We start from the raw sequence: 24,423 nt of genomic DNA on the forward strand, positions 1-24,423 counted from the left end.
AGCACGGGTGCCAGGAGCGCAGCTCAGGGCACCAGCTCCGCTGGCCGGAGGATGGTCTGCGCTGGGACTCGTAGGAACTACGGCTCCACTAACAAGCCTTCGTTGGGACTCGGGTGCGTCATTAAAGGACATTAAATTCTTGTGTGCGGAGGCGGCTCTTGTACAGGCCTGAGGCTTAGTTTGCTGTAGGTTACGTCCTGGGGTCCCCACGTGAAAATGCCCTGAAAACGTCCCTTGGGTACCTACTGCTGCAACCTCTGCCCCAGTCATTTACTGTACTCTGCTCCGAGTTATCGGCGCTTATTCCCCAACTTCACACAGCTTTTAAGCAGCATATGACCACGCAGCTTATGACCTGTTTCTGCAGTAATAGACGCTAACTTCTCTGAACTCATTATCAGAAACAGTATACACCTTCTCCACAAATCCATCTAAACACTGAAGCTTTACTAAACATACTCTGTTCCCTAGTCAAACTATGTGGGTCTGATTTTCCTGCACAGGATGAGGTAGGATCTTGCTGCTACCAAGGCTGCAAGCCCCAAATGCAACACGGCTAAGAACTGAACTGCCGTTTCCAGAGCTAACGCAAGCTCCACATGCTAATTCTCTGCTAAGCCAAGGCATGGGGCTTTGATTTCCTAACCTCAGGATGTTATCTGGCTCCAGTATAGGATTACCATTAGCTCTGTACGTCTGTCCTTACAGCAGGGTCACTGTCATGCCATATGCCACTTGGACAACCTTTATTCTTTCCAGATTTTTTTTTTTTTTTTTTTTTTTTAAATCACAGTGTTCATCTGGAAGAGCCTGGATTCCCTTGGCTTTCAAAATCTGCTTTGCATTGCTAATGCACGGGGCTGTAGGCAAAGTTGCATTAGAGAGACAGAGAAAGGCAGAGAGAGAGAGAGACTAAAACCCTGTTAAGATACAAAATGTCTTCAGGGTGCTCTTCTCTTAAATATTAACAAAAAAACAGAGAAGGTTTACTCAATTTCTGTTTACCAAACAAAAGACCTAGTTCTTTTATTAAATGGCTTCTGCATAACTTCATTAACTTCAGTGAATATTCCTGACTTGCACCGGTGTAACTAGAGAGAGTCCAACCTAGGGAGAGCAGGTCAGGCTCCACATGTAAGTCATAGCAGGGTGGGGAGTCACAGCATCAGTACACACAAGGTATCCTGATCGTTTGATGCAGCAGGAGAAACCTCCTGCAAAATTCATGGACAATTAATTCTCCCTCTCCCCCCTCCGGTACTGTGGTGAGAGAAAGGGTCATCAGTCTCTAGATTGTCACTCTCTCAGTAGAACAACAAAAGAAAGAAATCAGGGAATCTGGAGGGAGAACTGAAATGGCTGTTCCAAGATCGATGGCAGCCTTCTGGGACATTAAGAGGATTTTATACTCATACAGTACCTTTCATCCCAAAGGAATTCGAACACCTTTCTAAATGATATACTGATCTTGCATGAAGACTACATCCATTGAAAGGAAGCAGAGAAAACCATGTCCATACAGGTGACGGCGTGACAGCAAGGGGTACCACAGTGCTGCAAGGACGCAAGGAGGGCAGAAGAGCACCTACAGGAGATTCGGGTCTCTGTCCCAGGAGTTTAGCAAGCCTGCGCCCGCCTGTGTAACCACAGACTTGTGAATCCCAGGAGAAAAGAGATGTGATGTCTTCTCTGTCACAGGGGGGCTGCTGAAGCAGTCAGCGAGGACTGATAGTGTTCCTCCTCCTGCCTGGACAAGCGATCCAACCCAAGCAGCTCATCAGAGACTGCTCACCCCCCGTGGTGACAGCACAGCGCTAGAACCTGAAGCAGAACAGCATCTCCGGTGCTCCAGTGCTCTACATTCCTCCCCGTATTCCCATTTCCCCTTTCAGTGGACATAATGTTGAGAGATCTTACTATGCTTTATTGGGAGAGGTGAATGACGAGAAAGTCTTTTTGGTTGACAAAAAGGAAGAAGGGAAAAAAGTGTGCAGGCAAAATTGAAAGGAGAATGGACAAAGATTGCAAGGGGGTGCAGGGAGGAAGGAGATGACCAAAACATAGGGAAGCCACCAGAAAAGGAAAGAGAAAAGACAGTTATGGCTTGTTTCAGTGGGGAAGAACGGAGTCAAACCACATATATAAGAAACAAATGGAAACACTTCCACAGCCATTCAGAAACATAAGCAGGAAGAGCAGAATTGTATTGAAGCTGCAAGGGAGATCCAGGGCACATTCCTGTCATAGATGAAGACAGGACTTTTTCTACCAGCTTAAGAACGAGCAAGTCACAGCAGAGTTTGGATTCAGGATGAAGATACCAAAGAAAAGAGCCTGTCTCTTATTGAAAACCACCATGGTTGCCTGCCTCACTTCCACACTTCAACTTCCACTGCTTTTCCAATGAGAGAGTTCAGCACTGACTGCAAATAAAAGAGCAGCACCAGCCTCAAACTGGTCAGCTCGAAAGTGTCATTGGAGAGCTTGTGCAAACACAGTTTTCAAGGAAATTCAGTTACACTCAGAGGCAAAAATACAGCAAGTATAATCTGTTGTTGTTCCACCTAGGGTAAATCTTCACCTAGGCATCAGATGCTTAAACCCAATCTTAACAGCTCATCTTCCTGTGCCTCCTGTATTTCCCTATTCCCTCCCAGTCTGGGGCATTCAGGTATGGCTATGATCTTGTCCATGCTGGGATAGTAAGACACAAATGACAGAGGAAGAGACTACAGTTTGACCTCATTGTCAGATAAAATCCATTATGCGTGATTAAAACTTAACAAAATGCAATCACATTAAAAATGACTATCATGAAGTGCACCATGATTTACTGACTAAATGAATGAGAAATTTATCTGAATAAAATAGTCCTAGCCCTAGTACATTGGCAATGCATGATAAATTGCTGATTGTGAGAAGATCATTGCTTGCTGTTGGATGACATACATACATTGATTTTTCCTAACAACACTAATTAGCATAATAGCATCTCCACATATATTACATAAAGTTTCCTCTTAGCAAGCAAAAATTATTTCAAGCCTTCAGGTCCCAAACTGCAAAGAATAAAGATGGAAAGGAAGGATTTACAGACTGCCTCCTTGTCCTTTATTATGCAGATCAAAGGTCCAACCCACTGGATCTTACTTAATCTTCAAGAGATGAGAACAACATTCAAGAAAGCGGAGGCATTGTGCAATTAAGCTGTGATCACAGTGGGTTGTTTTTTGCATAGCGGTGATCTAATTTTGTGAGGCCAAAAAAAGGCTTTGAGAAAGAGGAATCTAATCCTAAAGAACTAGGAAAAAATCCCCACATTTCTCCAATTTCATTAAGACACACAGGGGGCAGACTGTGTAATCCTTACGTAAGTGCTCCCATTGACTAGGGCTGTGTAGGTGAGAAAGCGCTCACCAAGTTGAAAAGGCAAAGCACAGTCTATTAATAGGAAAATAAAAGTGGTGGAATAGCTAAGGAAAATGGAGAACAGAGAGACCATGCGATTTCTCAATTAACTGAAAATCAATCACAATAACCCGCATTTTTTTCTGTGAAAAATCTGAGGGGTGAGAAGAGACCACCTTAAAAACAAAACAGTGCTGTGCTGTTCAGCGTCCTCTGCAGTGCATGGATTTCAGACTTACCCGTGAGGGTTTTCCAAAACTCCATGCTTTTTCCAGAGGAGTGTGCTTCTCAGAAGCATGAATAAAACAGCTCATCTACCTACGTTAATGTTTTGGTGTTTTTGGCAGAGTACGCTGTACCTAGAGCAGAGGACCTGAGCAGAAGCAGAGGAAAGCAGACACCTAAGCTGCCTTTGGTGAAAGCAGCAGTGCCGGAGCGCGCCCAGGGGAGCACCCAGTCTGCGCTGGCCACCCCACAGCTGCTGTCCGCTATAGTAGTTGCAATGCTGGGAGCTCTGCTGAGGTTACAGCCCTGACATTTCCACTCGGCTTTCACCTACGTCGCCCAAAGCCAAAGTGCACGAACTCCCTCTGACACGAGGCTTTGCGGGGCGGCTGGGAGGCAGAGGCGGTAAGCAGGATGCTCCGGTGAGTGGGCAATAAACCGTAAGAGGTTTGGGTTCTCCTGGTCCTCGGTATTCAGCTTCCCCTGCCCAGCTGCAGCGGGGAACGTCCCGCTCACAGCAACGCCTACACACGTGTGCACGGCCACACGCACGCAGGGACAGGGACAGAAGAGAGAGTCAGGAGGTGCAAGCAATGCAGCTTTTACTCCAAGGCAGTAGAGCTTAGGGGCCCCGCTCTTTCCACAAGCTACTTTCTCCTGAAGGGCTGCCCTGGTACCCTTGTTTTTCCTGCTCCCTGACCCCCAGTCATTGCCAGCACTGTAGTGTGACTAACTGGAGCCTTTTCCACCGCTTCATTAGCATTAAAATCATACACTGGCAGTGCACCTGGCATGCTGGCCGTCCCTAGCCAAAACAGCCTCCCTCAAGCTGTGAGTGCGTCTGCAGGTGACACCTGTGTCCCTTTCAGCAGGGCCCTTGGAAAACAGCCCACCCTTTATGTAACCAGAGTCAAGGATTTTTTTTTTTGGTAGCGGTTTTCGCTCTTATCTGCAGCCTGGGAAGGACTGAGGACGTAATCCCTGTGCGCTCTGCAAACCAGGTGCAGGAACCGGGCAAGTGCAAACGGAAACTTCTGCAGCAGCACAGCCAGTGACTTTTCTTGTGTCATGGTCCAAAATCTCCGACACCTCTAACTGAAACTCAGAGCTTCATCTGCTTCAGATACACAAGCTTCTTGGTAGCCCCATACACTTTCCCCACTGTGCTCTCTCTTACCGCACAGAGTAAGGTTGGTGGATGTGGGCAGGTACCTGGTGAAGTCGCTGGTACCTCCCAGAAACACAGAAATGTTTCTTCTTGATCCTGGACCAGCAACCGCCATGTAGTAAGATGAATGAGGTAAATACTGCCTCAGAGTGACCCCATGCATTAAATTTTACTATACATCCGTGTGCATTGTGTCGTTTGTGTTGTACGTAGTAACTATTCCAGAAATGTCTTAAAAGGCTTTAAGTATTTTTGTTCTGTGCATCCCTCTGTGGGAACAGCGAAGCTGTCTTCAAATGGTGAGACCGGTGTCACATGACATGAAGGGCAAGAGAAGGTATCATTAATACAGCTTAAAAGTCACTTCCAAAAATCACTTAGAATTGCTTTTCCATCTGTAAGAGTGCAAGAGCTTGTAAGACTAAGTTACTGCCAGAGGCAAATCCTCAAGGTGTGGGAAACTATATGACACTGGCAATTTAACAATAGAAAACGCCTACTTTTTTAGTTTTGGTTTAGCCATCTGTGATAAGGGTACACTACAAACAATCTTGATCCAGTGAAGCTGTTCCATAGTTCAGAACATTAAAGTCCTGGTTGAGATGGATTAGTGGGCAGACTGAAGGTGGAACGGCCAAATTTATCACATGGATGGTGCCACCACATTAGTGAGATTATAGCTAAGATCCCGCAGTCCTTCATCTGTCCCATGACTGTTTAAAAAAACATTTAATATGACAACAAATATTTCATACTATTTTCATCTGCCGGAGGTATACAGACCACAGAAAGCCATGGTGTCTACAGTGATTTCCTGTACATTGTGACAATACCAAAAAACAGTCCTGTGCTATTAAATGGATAAGAAGGGGAGGCAGAGAAATAAAAGCTGGATGAGGGGAAACAGAGGGTAAATTTGAGCAGGGAGCTTAGAGGGAGAGAAAGAAAAATGGCTCACGGAGTAGCAGGGGAAAGAAAAGGAACAGACAAATAATATAGGACAGATTAGAAAAAAATAAATCACAAAACCTAACCTACTGGACTCAAGAGGGAAAGAAGTACACACTGGAAAAATAATTCCCCAGAAAGTGCATGTTGGGCAATCTCTAGGCAATACTATGTACATAAAATAATTTAAAATGCAGATTCTTTTGAGGATGTTAACTCTCAAGCCTGTAAGGAACATCATATCAGAAAAGGAGGAGTCATCTTCTCAGGACAGACCTTAAACTCTTTCTAGGCTGACCCTTTCAAACTATTTTTCTTTCTGTTTTTTAAAGACATTGCCCTTTCCTCAGTTTCTCCAAATAGCATAAGGAAACAAAAGACAGCTTACAGGTACACCCCTTTTTCAAAACCAGAGATTTTAGCCAGCAGCAAGGAACCTGGTAGAACAGATTTTACAGAAGGATGCTAGCATGAGCAGCCAAAACCTGAACTTCTGGAGTGAGGAATAGACTTTAATATTGCACCAGTGTGAAACAGAAATGAAACAGAAAACATTAAAGCATGATTTTGTGACAGTGCTGCTGGACTCGGGCTTGCTTTCTTGTGAGATACTTGACCCTGTCTAGACAGCTCCCACTCTTAACTGTAGAGCAAGATCTGCTAACAAGCTCCCACTGGGTGTAAATGAGGTAGCCACCTGTTTGGAAGATGTGTTGACACAGAATGGGTGGTTTCCTCCCAATGTGTAAGACACGCTTGCAGACTAATGCATGCAAAACGTTCCTCACACACAGGAAAGGGGGCTAAATAAGGGTGGGAGGACTCAAGAATACGTGTACGCATGCAGTACATGAGAATGAAGAACATAGGGACCAACAGCCTGGTTTCTCTCTAGTAACAAAGTTGGCTGTCTCAGACTTAACACTAAGCTGGTGAACAATAACATAAAAAGGGCAAGTTTCCCACTGCCCATGAGGAATGAAATCTTTGCTGAGAGAGCAGAAGCCACATTCTTTAGCAAATTAGATGCATCAGCTGGGATTTGGCAGAACCTCCTGAATGCAGGACTCCAAATCTGCACTTAACCACTTACTGGGACAGTCTTTCAAAAGGTATTAAGCTTTCCTACTTACGGACACATACACACTGCAGACATTAGGAAATCTTTCTAGAGGGAACACACGTGACAACAGCATAGCGCTTCTAGGTAGCACTGGGCTTGAATATCCGGAAATGCTGTGGAAAGCACCAGAATAAGGATCCAGGCAGATAAAATAAAAGACAAAACAGAAATTCAGAAGTCACTGTTGAGCTGGAACATCATAGCCAGTTGGGTAGCACAGACTGCTCATCAAAGAGCACTCCTTCACACAGACACAGGTTAGGCACAGAGACACGGAGAGCAGAAGCTGAGCTCGAGGCTTTGAAGCAGACTGACACTGGCGCCGGCATTGCCGCGCTGCTGCAGGATCAGGTGGGCCAGCCCTCCGCTGCTGGTTCACAAGCAGGCTGTAAGTCACGCTGCTTTAGAGGAGGGACGGAAAAGCTCCTGGTAATATATGTGCAAAAAGGTGTGCTAGTCACAAAGGAGTACATACACCCAAATTTAAAAAGAGCTGTTGGGCTCCACTTGTAACTCCGCAAAACGCAGTGATGTCTTCTCACAAGTTCAGAACACTCCTGAACTACAAGCCGTGAACTACAGTACACGAAGGTCAGTGAAAATGAGCCGCTAAAGATGGGACTATTACTTTTCCTCTGAAAACGTGAGTCTTGCTTGGTCCTAAGTTCCTAGTTGGAACATTAATCGGTACTTACTGATGTTCTCCTCAAGCAAACGAGCTGAGCTGTATTCATGCTCTTGGGATAATCAAGCAGCCTTTTCCAGCATCACTGAAATACTACCGAGTGCAGGAAGATGTTTAAGGAACACGGGGATTACAACAGAGCAGGGGATTTTCTCTTTCTGGCAGTGCTCAGCCTCCCATAAGATATTTGTATGCTTTAGCTTCTCTCCCTGTGTCCTTCCTCTTCTGTCATTTCTTGCACCTTGCAGAGTTTCACAGATAGTTGTGGAGAACTTCAATTGTGGCATTTCTGATTTTTTGAGCTCTTCACAGCGCTACCCAAAATGAAGCTGTCGCCATGTGTAATCTTGAATTAGCTGCAAGACCTCTGAGGTGGGCACAACCTCTTCTGACGTGTGGCTCCCACACCTTGCACAAAGGCCCAGACGGAGCACCACAACGGCAGAAATACTACGATTTTCTTCCCTCACAACATTTTTTTTGTCAGCTTGATCAGACGGACGTGACTGCCTCCAGGAGCAGTTGGAAAGGATGGCCACTTACTCGCCCACCTCCCCTCCTACTCGCAAAGGAACCCATTTCCCCATTACACTGGTAACTCTGGTGATGGGTAGGGCAGGAGAGGAACCTGGCGATTTGCCCTGCTCCCGAGGCTGGCTCTCTATGTGCACCAAAGCTCAGTCTCAGAAATGCGGCAGCCCTTCTGGCCTGGCCCCCCCAAAATCCAGTGCCTTTCCCAGTTAGCCTGCCAACAGGAAAGAGGAGCTGGTGCAGAAGACAGCAAAGGAGGATGCGTACAGCATGGAGTGCTGCCCACACTCCCACCCCTCAGCAAACAGCCCTCCGGGGAGGAAGGCAGATCCCATGGTGACTTTCCATAATTTACCACCCTGAGGGTGTCTCTTCTATTTACCTGAGAGTAGAGCGATGGGCAGGGAAGGAGTCACCTAGAAGTGAAGAAGATCGAGGGGAAAAAAGACAAGAACAGGATGGAGCTTGCTTTTAAAATAACCGCAATCTATTAATAGTTCAAAATAGGCTTTTTAATTACAGGATACCCTATAACCTTTACCCTTATCAATTGATTATTTGATAAGCAGTTTTGTTGCTGCGAGCTCCTTAGACAGAAATCAGAGCAGAAAGAGAATGCAGGGAAAGGAAAGGAGGTCCTTGACAGAGCAGGCTGGGTGATGACCGAAGAGCAGAATCGGCATGAAATGTACTTAACAGAGTTAAGCAGCAGAGTCATTCCATCCCTCCCACAGTAAAGGGAGCACAGGGGGGAGGGTGCTGCTTATTCAAGAATAATTCTTGTTGCAAGAATATTTCTACATGTAAAATGAATCTTTTCTTCAAATGCTAATAAAAATCTTTACGAGTTTGCTTGGAATCAAATCTCAGTTTCTATAAGCCCCTAGTATGGGAGGGAGATGGAAACAAGAGATGGAAAGAGAATTCATTTTTAATCCAGTCTCCAGTTTTCTTTACAAAGGTTGGGAAAGACAATGAGACTGCACTTAAATTGGACTTTCAGACTACCTGGAAGAGGCTTTCCTAGCAAAGGGATTTGCTAACAGTTTGTTCCCTGCAGAACAGATTAGTCAAAAGGCAATTTTAAATCTAATGTCGGCAGAGATGCACAAGATGACACTCAGGCTTAGAAGCGCTGCTAAGGGTGGAAATGCAGCCTGAAAGGAGGCAGTCGGTTCATCTCTTACAATCAGTACAGCAAGCGGTAAGGGTCCAGCTCTAATTAATCTAAAGTGCATTGTTATAAGCCTGATGAAGATCAGTCATTTATTTATTTGTAAAAGGATCTTCAAAAATTATAGGGAAAAAAGACACTCTATATGGTTCTTCTGTGGAACATGGTAGGTCTGAGGATCTTCAGATCCAAAACACAACAGTAAGCGCTAGCAGAAGGCCACTGTGAAATGCTCCTCCGCTTACTCACAGCAGAGGCACGCACCATTCAACGCATCTCTGCTGTTTCTTACGGTTGGCTGACTTGAAGGTGTCCCCTGCAGAACCGCCCACAGCGCAGGAAATGGGTGGGCAGCTGCAAAGCCTCTTCTTTTCCAAAATTAGTTGCAAAGCTTGCTTTACTCCCTTTACCAGCAAGGGCAAGCTGACCACTGACCCTGGTGTGGGTTAGCGTGACACCTGGAAGGTCAGGTGGAGAAGGAAGACGAGATCTTCCTTGTGCCTCCGAAACATAGATGAAATAGAGGCTTCCCCAGCCCTAGATCTGTACTGTTAAACCTGTTCAGGAGCTGCTGCTGATTTTATATCTGTTGTTAGCTGCAAGGTCTAGTAAATCCACTCCATGCGCAGCCTCCTTGTTGGTGGCAAATGAAGCGATTTCAGTACACGCTGAGTAACTATTTCACCCCTGTCCTCAGTACAGACAGTAACTTGGAAACAATGTCACTTGTTTGTGTGAGGTGTCTTTTCTAAAAGGACTACGCGACACCTTAGAAATACAAACACAACCAGAGGGAAGCTTCCAAGAAAGAGGTTTGGAGTTGCACCGTAACCTTAATCATCCAGCTGGGTAGCACAAGAACAGGTGACAGGACACTGAAATGGGGGTAAGGAAAATCCCCAGTATTACACTATCTTGCAATGCTACTGTAAGATTTAGAATTTGACATGTTTTCCTTTCACTTTCATATTCTAGAGTCAAAGGGGTAAGGGAGAATCAAAGCTTTACTTAAAAAGGTAAACTTCTGTCCCAGATGGATAAAGACCACCTGGAAAACAAGAATCAGATAATAGTAGGACAACTACTGCCACTATCCCTGATACATATTATTTTTATGAGCTCATGATTTTAAAGCAATTTTAGAATTTCTGTATATTTCTGTGTTATGGGGCATGAGTTGACTTTTTTGAGACATTCAGACTTCTATATTCATGAAGTTAAACATAGGAATATAGATTCATCTAAAATTAAGGTCTAATTAATATTTCTGAGATGCTGAGAAGCAAACCGGCAAACTTGGGAATTATGGAAGGAAAATGAAAATACAGGGGCAAGAAGTACTATAAATGTCTAAACTCCAGAAAAAGGTAAAGTTAAGGACAGTCGTGGTCTTTGAGAAATTACACAAGGGCAAATTTAAAACTCCAATATATTATCTAAGTGCAAGCTGTGATCAAATCTGCATCCTGTTTGGGGCATGCAAGATCAGAGACTGGAGAGAAAGGGATCAGGCCAAGTCACGACCAAACGCGCAGACAAGCGCTCCGCGAGCTCTGGCAGCCAGCTGTGAGGCACTAAACGGTGAACAGACAAAGCGCGCTGCCAAGGATGGGAGCCTTACTCTTAGTCTTCGGATTAAGTCTTCTCTCAAAATAAAAACGGAGAATAACAGAATCCAACTCACGAGCTGAACCCGCTGTCTACATCAAAACACGCCAGGTACCATTTTGCAACAAACGCTTTTCTGGATCCACAAAGAGCAAAGGCGTCAGTGGGTGACCGGGGTTACCCCTGCAGCGAATACGCTGATTCTCGGAGGCAACTGCCCGGGTGGAGGAAGCAGGACAGGAAAGAGGGCTTTCAATTTTCCAGAGAACACCAGAACACTGTTACATGAAGAAAAGGCTATATAGATCTTTCAGTCACCATCTAGCACTGAAAGCATCGGCCTTTTCGTGCTGAATTATAGTTATGCTGATACTCAGAGGGCAACAAACTAGCCTGCGGATGAGCACAGTATTGGGGAGAGCGTGGTATGAACATCCCAGTATGTTCAGCGGTGCTGTGTTGCCAGTTTATGACAGATCCAACCGTAAAAGCGGGTAGAAAGAACACAGTTTTACACCATCTGTATATTAACATTAAGAGCATATACAATAAACAAGAGGAGTTAGAGAGGCTCATGAACAATAAGAAATGGATTATGGCTGGTATTGCTGAAAGCAGGTGGAATGGGTCATGAGACTGGAAAACTGAAATTGATGATGATAACTTGCACTTTAAGGAGAAAATGGGGAAAAAAAAACAGGAAAGGGTAGCACTTTATGTAAAAATATGCTGCTACTGGCTACAGACATTTCAAAATCACAGTGCTTTGCGATTGCAGTCATAACTAATAAAACTAAAGGAGAGTTGGTTGGCACATGTTATATCATCCAACTAAGGGGACTCGCTAAATAACAGGACAAACTGCTCTTTACATAGCAATCTAGATCTTGTAGGAAGAAAAAGTATGCTATCACGGTGACTTCAAAATAGGGGACATTTAATATACACTTTGTGCAGTCAGTAATACAAATTTTCTGCTTCTATAAGTAATGTAGGACAACTTCTTTACAGATGAGAATAACTCACACTATGAGTCTTCAAGAAACTAGACAAGAAGCAAATTGCACAACAATGTATTTTAGCAAATCTTGGACAAGTGGAGAAGTTTCTAAGAACCAAAGATTTACCACTACAACTGTGATATTTGACAAGAGGAAAAGACCGGTTATTCTGACACACACCAGCAAAACAATGGAACAATGGGTTTCAGTTCTCCACCAGCAATGACTCAGAGGATAAAACAGGAATACCGGTCAGCACAGTTTCAGGAAAGTAGGTTTCACCAAAGATGTCTATGGTTTTCTTATGATAAGATGATTGGTTCAGCTGGGACATGGGAGCAGCACTCTTACACTTCGATTTTGCAAGGCTTAGACTAGAGAAAAAACTTAAGTATTGCAGAAAACATTTACTATATGAAATGAAGAAAGTATGTGTTAGGTTAAAAAGGACACAGCCAGAGGTCATAAAATGAGGAAATACCAACAAGCCAAAATTTGGTTTGTAGGATTATGCCGTGGAGATCTGATCTTAGTCAAGCGCTGTCCAACATCTGTTTCTAGTGACTTAGGCTAACAGGACCTCCTTCCCAACGCAATGGGCAGATGATAGCAGGAACAGTAAGAAGGCCAGGCTACTGTTTACAAATTGCCTGGTGAATTGATCAGAATCCATCCAAGCACATTTTGATTACCCGTCTGTCCTTAAGAGTGTACGGGAGACTGATTTCTGGGGAGCAAATTTTGGCATTTGTAAAACACAGGCACTACCTCTGAACTCCAGGGCAGGCCTTTTGCTGAAAACCAGGGCTATGAGTCAAACATAGCATAGACAGGCATTTGCTACAGCTCTACAGGCTGTCCAGCAAGAGATCCTCACAGTCTCAGTCATTATTTCCATTCCAGCTTGTCTTCCCTAAAACCTGGTAAGACAGTTGCGTTACTGCCACACTTCCAAGCAGTGAATTCAAACCTGTAGACTTTCTTCTTTACTTTCAGGTAGACTTTTAAAAAAGGCCAAATCCCAGAACATCAACAATCTCTTTTGCTCACTATCCCAAAGATAACGTTCAAAAAAAGTATAAAATCTCTTTTACAATTCCAGTGAGAAATGCACCTTTTCACTTAGAAAGGACAAAGACAATTGCATTTTGGAAACGTTCTCTGGACACAGATCTCCCTTCATCCTTCACATGCAAAACCAGACTGAGCAGATGAGGCATCTTCAATTTATAAGATTAAAACAAAAGACAGAAAGAGAATTTGAAGATATTCTTCCAGTATGGTGTAATTTCTCCTCTTCATTCGCATCCCTCCAATTTCAAACAACATAACTAGTGGTTTCAAAAGGAACTATAATTGCAGCATCCTCACAGTCCCATGCAGGCAAAGAGCTGCAGTCTAGTTTTATTTTTCTTACACCCACAGAGAATTCTGTTTTGTTTCAACCTCTCATTACTCTCCCTCCCTCACTTGGCTCCAAACATCAAATTCTGTCTCAGCCATTCAACATCTATTCCGTTGGGCTGCTTTTTTCTCTTACCATTACACATACATATTGAACAGCTGAAACCAAGAAAAGGCACAATTAATGATTCTGAAATTTTCCAAAGAAAATGGTTTCACTTTTCCCCAATTTGAAATTACTTTTTGGTTTAAAGAAGAAAAAAAGATAAGAAAAAAGTGCCTCCCATAAAACCTTACCTACATCTCAAGAACTAAATGGAACATTTTAGGTTAAACAAAGCTCCAGTTTTTGAGAGAGGAGGTTGGTTTAGGCTTACTTGCTTGCTTTTATTTCTTAAATCACATAAAAAGCCTAAACAAAGCCCCTGCTGCATCTTGGTGTGAAACCAATTGCTTTTACTGTCACATGGGAACCAGAACAGCAGAGGACCTCTAGCCCTCAAATACGTAACAAGTTACGAGCCCCAGTGAAAATCTGTACTTGCTGTTTTAGCCTATAGCCACAAGTAAGCAAGAAGGAAAGAACAACCCAGGAAAAGCAAGAGGCTAAAGGGCAATACCTGCCACATATTCACAAACTAACAACTGGGTTTAGGGCACATCAGGGTACGTGGGACAAGGCAAAAAGCAGGGATTTCTAAGTACGAGCCTGACCAAGTGGAGAATGGTCAGGCACGAGGGAACACTAGCAGCAGGACAGAGCCTTCCTGAAGGTAGATGGGTCAGGATCCGACCACAGTTTTTGCCAAATATAGATGGGTCAGGATCTGACCATGGTTTTAACAGTCGATTACACAAAAAGTGGTCTGAATTACCTTCAGGCTAACCCCAGAAAAATCCCCAACTCAAAAATCCAAACCGGTACCTACTTTGTGGAAAAACAGACAAATACCCCATGCGATGCTCCTTTGAAGAGAACAAGCTATAGTATAAAAGAGAGGACATTGTGATGCAGGGCATATGGGTCGTTCAGCAATAGTGTGATGGGGGCTACAACCACAGTGCCAGTACCAGTCCTGGATCTGCACAGCAAAGCAAAGGACTAACACGTCTGACAGGAAGAGTTTCAACACCGACAGTGTAGAAAGCCTTTAGAGAAATCCTACTTCTGTTGGAGACTAGTTTTGCTAGCTAAGCTGCTGATTTTGCACTCTGCCCGTCCAATCACTCACATGGATATTGAGCTGCACGGCTTCCTCTCTCGCTGCTCACCTCTCTTTACTAGAGTATGCAGTGATGCTCAGCAAGCCCAGGACACAAGCCCAGAGCACCCGCACTGACACGTTAATAGGACAGTCACGGGCAACTGACCTCCACAGAGCATTTGCAAGGTCCCGGCTGGACTGAAAAAATGGTGTGTCTCTCTAAAGTATGCTCAACAACTGAAGCAATGAGTGCAGGTAAAAATTCTGCTTGTTAACAACAGAAGTACCTTAGGCCCAAAATGGACATGGGTTTAATTAGTGTACACAGCGCATATATGCACACATGCACCCAACTAGCCATACTTGAATTTTACAGCAGTACACAGAAAATAAGACAAGGTGTTTTTGTACATGTCTGATGTTCCCTAAATCATCTTTTGGTTCTCAAACATGCCCTTGTAATAGTCACCTGACAGAAATGTATGATCAGTGCTAACCATGAGATGCAATAGCCAAAATTTTTTTTGTCCTTAAACGCCATCTGTTAAATCCTCATGATTATTTAACACACACACACTTTTACAATTCTGTATCAAAACCCAAAACTACAATGAAAGTAGAAACTATAAACTGACAGAAAGATACATTCACTTTACATTCAGAAATTTATTTCAAACTGAAGAGTGCAATCTCCTTATTTTCCATATATGATCAGTCAAGTCTGACCATCTGCATCCCGAAGTAAGTAGTAGAATAATCTGCATCAGTCTGGATTTAACTCAACAGTATCAACATATCATTTTTACCACCTTTCCAAAAACAATCCGTTTCCACCAAGCACATCTCACAATAATAAGCTTTCCAATTTTCCACAGAAAAATGCCTTTCAGGGAAGCAGGAAGGGAAGGAATGAAGAAATACATTACAGTTAGAAATCTATTATTTCAACCTTCCTCACCAAACAAAATCCCTTCAGTGTAGGCAAGTGGGTTTCACAAGTAGTAAATGGACCTTTCTGCATCTACACAGAAGCAAGAAGTCCCCCATCCTGACTGGGTCGATAAATGTGAGTTGTACATATTATATAACAAAGCATGGCTTTGCCTTAAGTTTCTTTTTATATGACATAGAATGACTTGGTTTTGGAAATATCTGGACTTGTTTTTGGAAGAATGTCTAGTTGTATCCAAATACCTAGTTTTTCCTACATTAAAAAAACGGAACCGAGTGAGATTAGATATATGAAACCTTGGCTTCCCATTCACACTGGAGAACTGCAATGAGATATTAACATTTATTTCTCAAGTTATGAAATGGAGGAGATGGCATTAACTCTTTCACATAGCCAGTTCATCCTCTCAACTGTTTGATGGGTCTCTGAGTTCAACAGATTTAACAAAGAAAAGAAACAAAAAAGCATTAGACAGCATGACCAAACATCCTCTGCCTCTCAGTTACAACCTGACAAATCTGTAGCTTACAGTCTGAGTTTTATGTCATTATCACAGTATTTCTCTAGATAAGTCTTCCCCAAAAGAAAAGGCTTTAGACCAGCTATTTCTAACACAATAGGCAAGCAGAATTAAAATAAAGATACGAACCTTTGAGCTGTCACCATACTTCCTGAACCAAAAACAGGAGGCAGATGAACATTTCTTTTTGTTTTGCAATTAATTTTAAGTAATACGTGATGGACTCTGACCTGGTAAAGCTCCTACTCCTCCTATTGGTAGATCCTCAAACTCCACAAGCTGAAGAAATGACAAATTTTGCTGTATTTCTACATGCATTACAGTGTGAGTCACAGTTAAACCATGCTCAGAAGGAAGTACTCCTTGTAGGTGGTGTGGAAACAGCTAATTTGGTAAAAGCTGTTATACTAAAACTATCAACCAACAATTCTATTAGTGTACTATTATATCAGAATTCCTGACATGTTTTGGTGGCACATAACTTATGTGAAGGCATCACCTACTTTGTGAACTGATTATTAACATTAATTCTTTTTAAAGCCCTTAAAACAACATTCAGAAAATTTGTTCTTGAGCTTTTCCATGACACCAGTGTGCAGATCTTTACAGGGGCTGCACAACTAAGAATACCCAGTTGACCTAGGAGGCAACAGGGCATTGCTACAGCCATTATTCAAATTGGTTATTAATCCATTCCAAAGCATTCCCCAAGCCTGGCAGCTGCTGCTCCAGAGGTTAACATGGAATACATGTGAGACAGTAATGCCAAGTCACTCAAGCCAACACAGCTTTAGCCTCTTGCTGAAAGACTCTACAGATTCATGACAATAAAATACTTGAGGTTGCTAAAGACTGCTTGAAAGTCCCAGAATAAACCATCTCATTTCACGCACAGTTCAAGCACCACTAAAAGCACTCAGTTGCACTTACTTCTTCCAGTGGAAACCAAAGGCACTCAGCACCCAAAATGTCCTTCTTTTGTTCCCTGAGCCAAAATGCCAAATATGCTGTTTAAAGCTGGATCGATCTCTGCCCCAAGAAGGGGCCAGCCACTCCGTCTTTTTGTAACAATGCTAACTACACTGTGGAAACCAAGCCATGCAGTGGTTTGGGATCCAAAACCATCAAGGCTGACATTATGAAAAAAAGGAAACAAACCCTCCAAAGAGGAGTAACTTCCGACCCCAAACTTCCCAGAGTGGCCCTAAGCACTCATCAGTAGGAGCACAGGGAAAGAGCGCTAGTTCAGAAAAACAGTCATTTAACAACATTTCTAACCACTGCATCGTTTCAGTCATTTCTTAAAGCGATCAAGCTCCAATACTCCATGAAAAGTCCAAGAAGCATCTGCAATGATGTTCCATACTTTCCAGGAGAAAGAGGAGGAGGAGACCATACAAAGAGATGCTAAGCCTTTGTTATTGGCCTTTTTTTGGCTGCCCGCGTATCGTGCACTCACGCTTACCTGACCAAGGGAAGGAAGTGTTGCGTATGCCATGGCCTGATTCATCATTCCTTTCTGCTTCATGATGAGCATGCGTTTCTGTTCCTCGCTCAGGTGCGCCATCTGAGCTTGCATCTGCGGCTGCTGGGACTGCTGCTGCTGGATGTACGGCATCATGGGGTTCTTGCTAGGATTTGCCATTGGCGGGGTCATCCTCTGACTCAGCTCGGCATTGAAGTGGGTCAGAGGTTTGGTGTTGCCGTAAGAAAGCATATTGGGCTGTTTGCTTAAGGAGTTTGTGCCCAGGTTATTTGGCTGCTGACTGATCATATTCATGTGATTTTGAGGGAGGTAGTTATTAATTGCGGTCTTCTGTGGATTGTTTGCCATAGGAGGCACTATCGGGTTTTGGTTGTTAAAGGCTTGGGGATACATCATTGGACTATTTGGTTTGTCTGCACTGAAGGGTCCTCCATATGGACTAGATGGAGGGCCCACAGGTGACCAGCTTGAGGGTTGATTTGGATGCTGCTGCTGCTTCTGCTGCATGAGCTTAGCTCTTTGCTGCTGCTGGGCTGCCATTTGCTTGAGCTGTTCGGCTGGAGACAAGTCAGCACTCGGCATATTCACAGGCCCGGGCCCCGATCCTGCCACAGCTGCCGCTGCTGGATTCATAAGATAGCCATTTCCAGACCGCGCCTGCGTCTGGCCTGGAGTGTGGGCCTGGCTGGGAGTTTGAGGTGACTGAACAACACAGTTCGCTGGTGAGCCGGCGGGGATGGGGGCTGGCGGGGCGCTGGACACAGAAGCTATGCTGGAGGCCGTGGAGACGTTCGAAAATGGAGGACCGGAAGAAGAAGGCCTCACCTGGGGAGAACCTAACGGGACATGAGCAAATGGAGAATGAGACGGATCGCTCTTCACGCTCGCACTCTCTTGAGTTTCTGTGGCAGGCCTGGGAAATTCCGGCTCCTTCTTCTCTTCAAAGTCTTCGTTGAACAAATCTTGTATATCATCTTCTGGAACAGTGTTCGCTAGTTCGTCTATTAGCTCCTGCCACTCTTGATCGTTCAGGTTTATGTCTGAGAAGAGCTTATTCTGATTTGAAAGAGATGTTTCAGAAGTGTCTATACAGCTGGGGTCATCCAAAGGCTCTTGCTTTAGCTCCTTGTTCTGCAGGATGTTGAAACTATCATCTAGCTCGTTGCAACCATTAACAGGGAGCTTTATCTCAGAAAGCCCACCATTTTTACCCAAGTCTTCCAGACCACTACCATGAGTTCCACTGTTCTGCAGGGGCAGGGGAGCTTTCATGTCAAGCTGGTGAAGAGGAGAAACAGCGGGCAAAGGCAAATTATTGGGCAAGCTGTTGATTGCTTCGATACCTGGTACATCCTTCCGTATCCGCTTGCTGGTTGGAGAAAAGTTCCCATCACAAACTCCATTCTGCTGTTCTCCATTGAGAGGTGAACGTGCGCCTTCCAACTTCCTTTTGACCGTCTCTTGAAGCTTAAAGAAAAACAAGAGAAAAAAATATTTAATCAGTTGCAGATACAAAAAGAGTGCTGATAAGCCTTGTGACAAGATATTCCTCATCAAGCCTACTAATGACAGTAAGTTTTTAAAACTCTGATTAGGAAGTTTCTTTGATTTCATTCTTATGCCTTGATCAATTTGAGAAGATGGTCTGAAACAAACAAAAAAAAACCCAAAACAAAACCAAAAAACCCACAACCAAACCAAACCAAACCACCAGAAAACCCCCAAACCAAACCTGCCCCTGAATAGGAGAACAGAACTGTAAAATACATTCGTGCTCTCCAAGCTACCAGAATTTTATGGAGCGAGTCGACTAACTCAACTTTTTGGTGCCTAACAGTGCCAAGACTTAAAGAGTGCCTAACACAGTGAGGAGTCTTAAATTGGACCAAAAAAAATGGAACCACTAAAATTTACTATTTACTCTGAAAATCTTTTTGTTGGAAGTTTCTAGAAGCTTCTTGAAAAATACCTGCAATACAGTTGATTGACTACTTGTATTGAAACACGTGTTGTTGACACTAAATTTTTTGTGCAAATTCATTAGCATAGTTTCATTTGATTAGCCCTCTGTTCTTGGCTACAAAACATATTGAGAATCACTTTTAAGTGAGGAAAAAAATATATCCACCCTAAAAAATAGAAGGCACTTTGCATGATGCTAATTCAATCAAATAACAAAAAAAATGAAATAACCTATGTGCTAGGAGCTAATGTGAAAGATAAATAACTAACAGAAATGATAGCAAGACAAGTCTCGAGGAAAGCAATTAAATTAGAAGAATGTTATAAAAAATAGTGTATTAATATAAGCTTTAATTCAGGTTAAAAGCAGCATAGCAAAGCACTGTAACAACCTACAGTCCTTTCCTACCACACCAAACGTTAAGTCCTCCGCTTATGTACCAGGCTAAAAAAAGCATCCCTCTTTGGCTAAGGCAAAAACAATAGTGGGGAGGGGAGGAAGCAAAGAGGTCACAGCTCTAGCGAACGCCTTCAGGACACACTTGCATCCTTGATACTAGAACAATAGAAGACAAAATACTGAAAGATTTTATCAATTTTTTAAGTATTTTTACTGGTAAGAAAGTCCCAGACACACAGCTCCCACCCCTTCCCTAACCTACAGGTCCTCAACCTTCTTTCTTCCCACAATCCAGATCCCATTTATTTCTCCCATCCCAGAGGGTTAGTTCCCCTTTCATCCCACGTGTAAGACAGGCAAGCAAATCCATATCTCATCCCCATTTCAGAGGGAGCGGTTCCGAGAAGGCTGCGCCCTTCTCCTGCCCTTCAAGAGGCCCGCGTGGCCTTTTCAGCATCCAACGCAGAAGGACATGGCTGATGCACGTGTTGCTGCTGCCCCAGCTGAACATGCGTGGGACGCTAAGCTACATGCTGGTCCTCTGCAGAGATGTGACCTTTGTGACAAAGCAGAAAGGCAAGTCTCTAAGCCCTTAAGCAGACCATCAATTCCTTGATTTGTACTGGAGCATAAGAGCTTTTTTATATGGAGAATGATTAACAAGTGGCTAAGAGTCACCAGTGGGTCCCTGTTGGCATACATGCCTGAGACTCTGCCGCCCGTTCCCCCTGCACAAAGCCAGAGCACGCCAAGCCTCCCACAGGCTGAAATTCCTTCTCCTCTTGGCTTCTGCGGTCACAGCCTCTGCCACGTGGACCGCCGCTTGGCTGGGCTCCTCCTCCGGTGCAAGATGCCTGCGCAGCTCCGCAGGACCCGTCCTTACCCTGAGTCTTTCCCCACCCCTGGTTTCTGGGGGGCAGGGAACAGCAAGGCCAGAGGTTCCTCTCCCTGTGCCGCAAGCTGCGATGGGGAACCCACCTGCAGCAAAGCAGGGCTCGGGAAGGCTGCGAGCGTGTTTTGGGCCTCCCCACTGCCTGCGTGGAGTCCTCATCACTGGACTCCCACTCCTCTCCCCTCACCTGACCGCAGCAGCTCTTGCCCCCGTGAGCTCCGCAGATGCCCAAGGATGGGGTCCTGCATGTGGCGGCAGATGTAGGCGGGAGCGCGTGCCGCACCGGCACTCTCTGGATTAAAGCCTGGCGGTGTCAGGTTAATCAGCCACGGTCTGCAGGAGTACACCGGGCTGCGAGGCACAGAGCCCCGCAGCAGAGGCATCACCTTTTCATCGCTCCGTGCCACAGCAGCAGCAAGCTCTAGCAAGAGGCGCTTTGCCCCGGGGTGGTAATTGCCTCATCTGTGCCAGTTAACAGCGATGTGGAAGGTAAGTCAACACCCAGGACTAGTGTGAAGGAGAAAAATCAGATCCCACAAGGAGGCTTATGATACGGCTCTCACCTCCGCTGCTTCCCTCCCCTAAAAACCTATGTTAAGCTGAATACCACCATATGGTATTACAGCTCCCTGCTGCTTTTTGACCCGTGTAACTGGTGTGTGGCAGAAGACTACAGCCGAGCCACTGAGTTTGTTTCACTGATCTTTATATAACCCCGGTTCAGACCCCGGAGATGAGGAAAAGATGATACGGATGTGGTAATGGCACCACTTCACAAGTACGGCAGCACAGTTGCTTCCAAGTTTCCTTTCTTCAGAGCAAGAAAAGAAAGAGCACAATCTGGCCTCAAGTGCAGGTGGTCAGTAACGCAGTTGATATAATGGCTTAAAATAACACATTTAAATGTTGTCCCTAATGGGCCACTCAAACAATTTACAGCTGAAATCACCCATTTCAGCTCCTAAGCCATCTCACTACAAAGTCACTATCCCTCTTTGCCTTCCACATCAGAATGGCAGTCACCGAGCAGCAAGTGACTCAAGGCCAAGTTCGATGGGCACGCACATGCAAAAACAGGGTTCGAAGAAATGTCCAAAACTTGCCATGGCCCTTTGCCCCAAGTTCATATTGGCCAAATACTGGGCTAAAGAAAGAACAGTCATACCAAAGGACTTGTTGACAGGCTTCTACTTGTGAAGAACAGTTCATATAAAGAAGAGATGGGAAAAAACTTAACTTGTCTTAATGACAAGTCAGGGATTAGTGAGAGCGATTATCTCCTGAGAAATACAAGAGAACTGACTCCATATGTTTCACAACAGTTTGAAGGTATCCCTTACAGAGTATCGGTAAGAGTGACACACTTCGCCATTGTTTCACACTTTCAGGTTTCACATCGTTTACTAATTTATCCCGAATCCATCACCTTATTTGTACGTGAACATTTACCAAAAGAATCAAAACTATCTAGTGGCAAATAACCAGCCCTAAAAATATCAGCTCCTGAAGATTTCATCATGTGCTGAAACTTGGATGTCCCCCTGTACAAATATACACTGACTTTAGTGAAAATAAAAGCAGGCCCAGTATATAAATATTAATAATCGTGTTTATCATGCATTACAACAAAAAGCAGCTTTAACATGGAAACTATTTTCCATCAAATATCAAATGTACAGAAATCGTGTCTTGTTGCAAACAAAACCAAAATGAAGCCTATTCTAAGTTTGTAGCTCCACATTATTCTCCTTCAGAGGTTTTAGGACTTGGGGGGTTAACAGGCACTAGAAAAAGAAAACCAGTCTTTTTATTTTCTTTGCTTATTGAACAACTGTAGGTAGACAGAAACGTAACATGAAAGCTTTACTTGAAGGCAACATACTGGATACAACCTTTGCAGGTAGGGAAGCACGTCAGCTCTGACATTTTGGAGGGGTTGGGAGCCATAACAATAGATGCATCTCTTCTTTTGGGGGTACAACACAGAAATATTCTTATTAAATTATTTCAATGCAAACATTCATTTTCATATCTTGATTTCTTTCCCAACCACCACGTCAACTATTGGATAGCTTGAATATCATATACTGACCATACACTGGCAAACAGTTTACCACCACCAGGACTCCACAGCATCTTAGACTAAAATCCCAGCACTTCCCCTTCCCTCTATAAAAACAATGTCTGAAGTAAAATATTCTCCTGTAAAGCATTTTCCCCCTCCTTCTACGAAGTAGTATATAGCTTGTGCATGTGATTTACAGTATGCATCATGAAGATATTGGCAGCAGCTTAGAGATATATGTCTAGGAGCCAAAGATTCTTGAAGCATAAAACAAAACTAAAAGGAAAATAGTCAAATAAAACAAAAATATTAAAATAAAATAAAACTGTTTCCAGTTGCATAGGTCTTTAGCTTTATTTACACAAAATATTTGGCTGATAGACCTGCATTTCACAGCAGGTTTCTACCCCAAAGCAGGAGAGAGTGAGGCGGGACTCGCTATTCTTTATATGCCTTTGGAGAAACTCTTAAGTGCAGAGCAAGAAAAGGTCAAACTTTGGCGGGTTGACTTTTTAAATGACTCCTGACTCGGTGAGAGGCAGGGGGGAACAGAGGCTGTGCACGCAAACATGCAGACACACGTGGACCAGAATGGTCTAATCCAACCCTCCCTGAAATTTTCGGCAGAGCTGCTTAGACATGCCATGACAGACCCAATACCTAAACAAGAGAGTGTCGAGGCTGTCGGCATGGCTTTCATCTGCGGGCAGAAGCTGCTCCGCTTCATCCCACCAGCAGCAATTCATTTTTCAAAAGAAATGAGACCAAGGTGCTGTCGTTATAGCAACAGCCGAGCCACTCGCCGGCCCATCCTCCACCGTCGTGCTGCCTTTGGTGGGCGGCTGTTCCACTCATCCACGGGGAGTGACCAGGGCTGTGGCAGCAGCTTAGTCCTCTCATTGCTCTTTGCTTTTTTTTTTTAAAAAAAAAAAAGGTAGGGGGGAGGGTAGTGGGCAGGGGGAAGCCAGGAGGCTAAATTCTCTTTTTGCCTGTAGAGGTTGAGCAAGATTCGAAGGCTCTAACACAGGTGCACTCCCACTCAGTGGCCAGATGATCTGTAAGCCCACAGACAAGGAGGCTGGGGTCACTTTCACAGATGGTTTCACGCACCAGTTACATAGGGAACATGTTGCCACTGTCTTTCCTCTTGTTAAGGCAGCTCCAGCCACTTCAATACAAGGCAAGGGCAACAACTGCAAAAACTCTGGTGTGCTCGTTCCCCAGCTGGGACGCACCTTGCTCCCTAGCTATCTTTGCTCCCTAGCTATCTTTGCTCCCTAGCTATCTTTGCTCCCTGTGGGAAAGCAGAGAAACCAGCCAAAGCCGAAAGTCCATCTTCCTCAGAGAAGATGCACATTTACACAGAACAAGCCTTATCATATTCTCCACACTGCTCTTCTGTGACTCTTTCTGTTAAAAAGAAAAAAATGATCACTGAATCACAGTCTGGCCCACCAGCCATCCACGCTCAAATGGGCTTCAGTTCCCTTCCATGCCAATGACTCAGTCTTGGCCTTTCCTGCAGGACTTCTACTCTCCCTCCCATCAGTCTCTCTGGCTTAGCACCTCTTCTTCCAGGAGTCCCTGAGCTTGCCCCACCTTTCTTCTCCTAGAACTTCTCCAGATATATCTTGACACCCCCCCCCCCCACCTCTGACAGGGAGTG

The 24,423-nt window shown here is 44.3% G+C and overlaps 1 protein-coding gene across 3 annotated transcripts in view; it reads right to left on the minus strand.

Annotated features, from left to right (window-relative positions):
* MAML3 (mastermind like transcriptional coactivator 3) overlaps positions 1-24,423 on the minus strand; it is a 321,717-nt gene that overhangs the window by 75,698 nt on the left and 221,596 nt on the right. For all 3 annotated transcript variants that reach the window (XM_069779503.1, XM_069779493.1, XM_069779485.1), the window contains one exon: positions 17,418-18,905. In XM_069779503.1, coding sequence (XP_069635604.1) covers positions 17,418-18,710 — 1,293 coding nt within the window. In that variant the 5' untranslated portion in view covers positions 18,711-18,905. The remainder of the gene's footprint in view (positions 1-17,417; positions 18,906-24,423) is intronic.

This window comes from Haliaeetus albicilla, chromosome 1, assembly GCF_947461875.1.
Source record: "Haliaeetus albicilla chromosome 1, bHalAlb1.1, whole genome shotgun sequence".
NCBI classification, from domain to species: Eukaryota; Metazoa; Chordata; class Aves; order Accipitriformes; family Accipitridae; genus Haliaeetus; species Haliaeetus albicilla.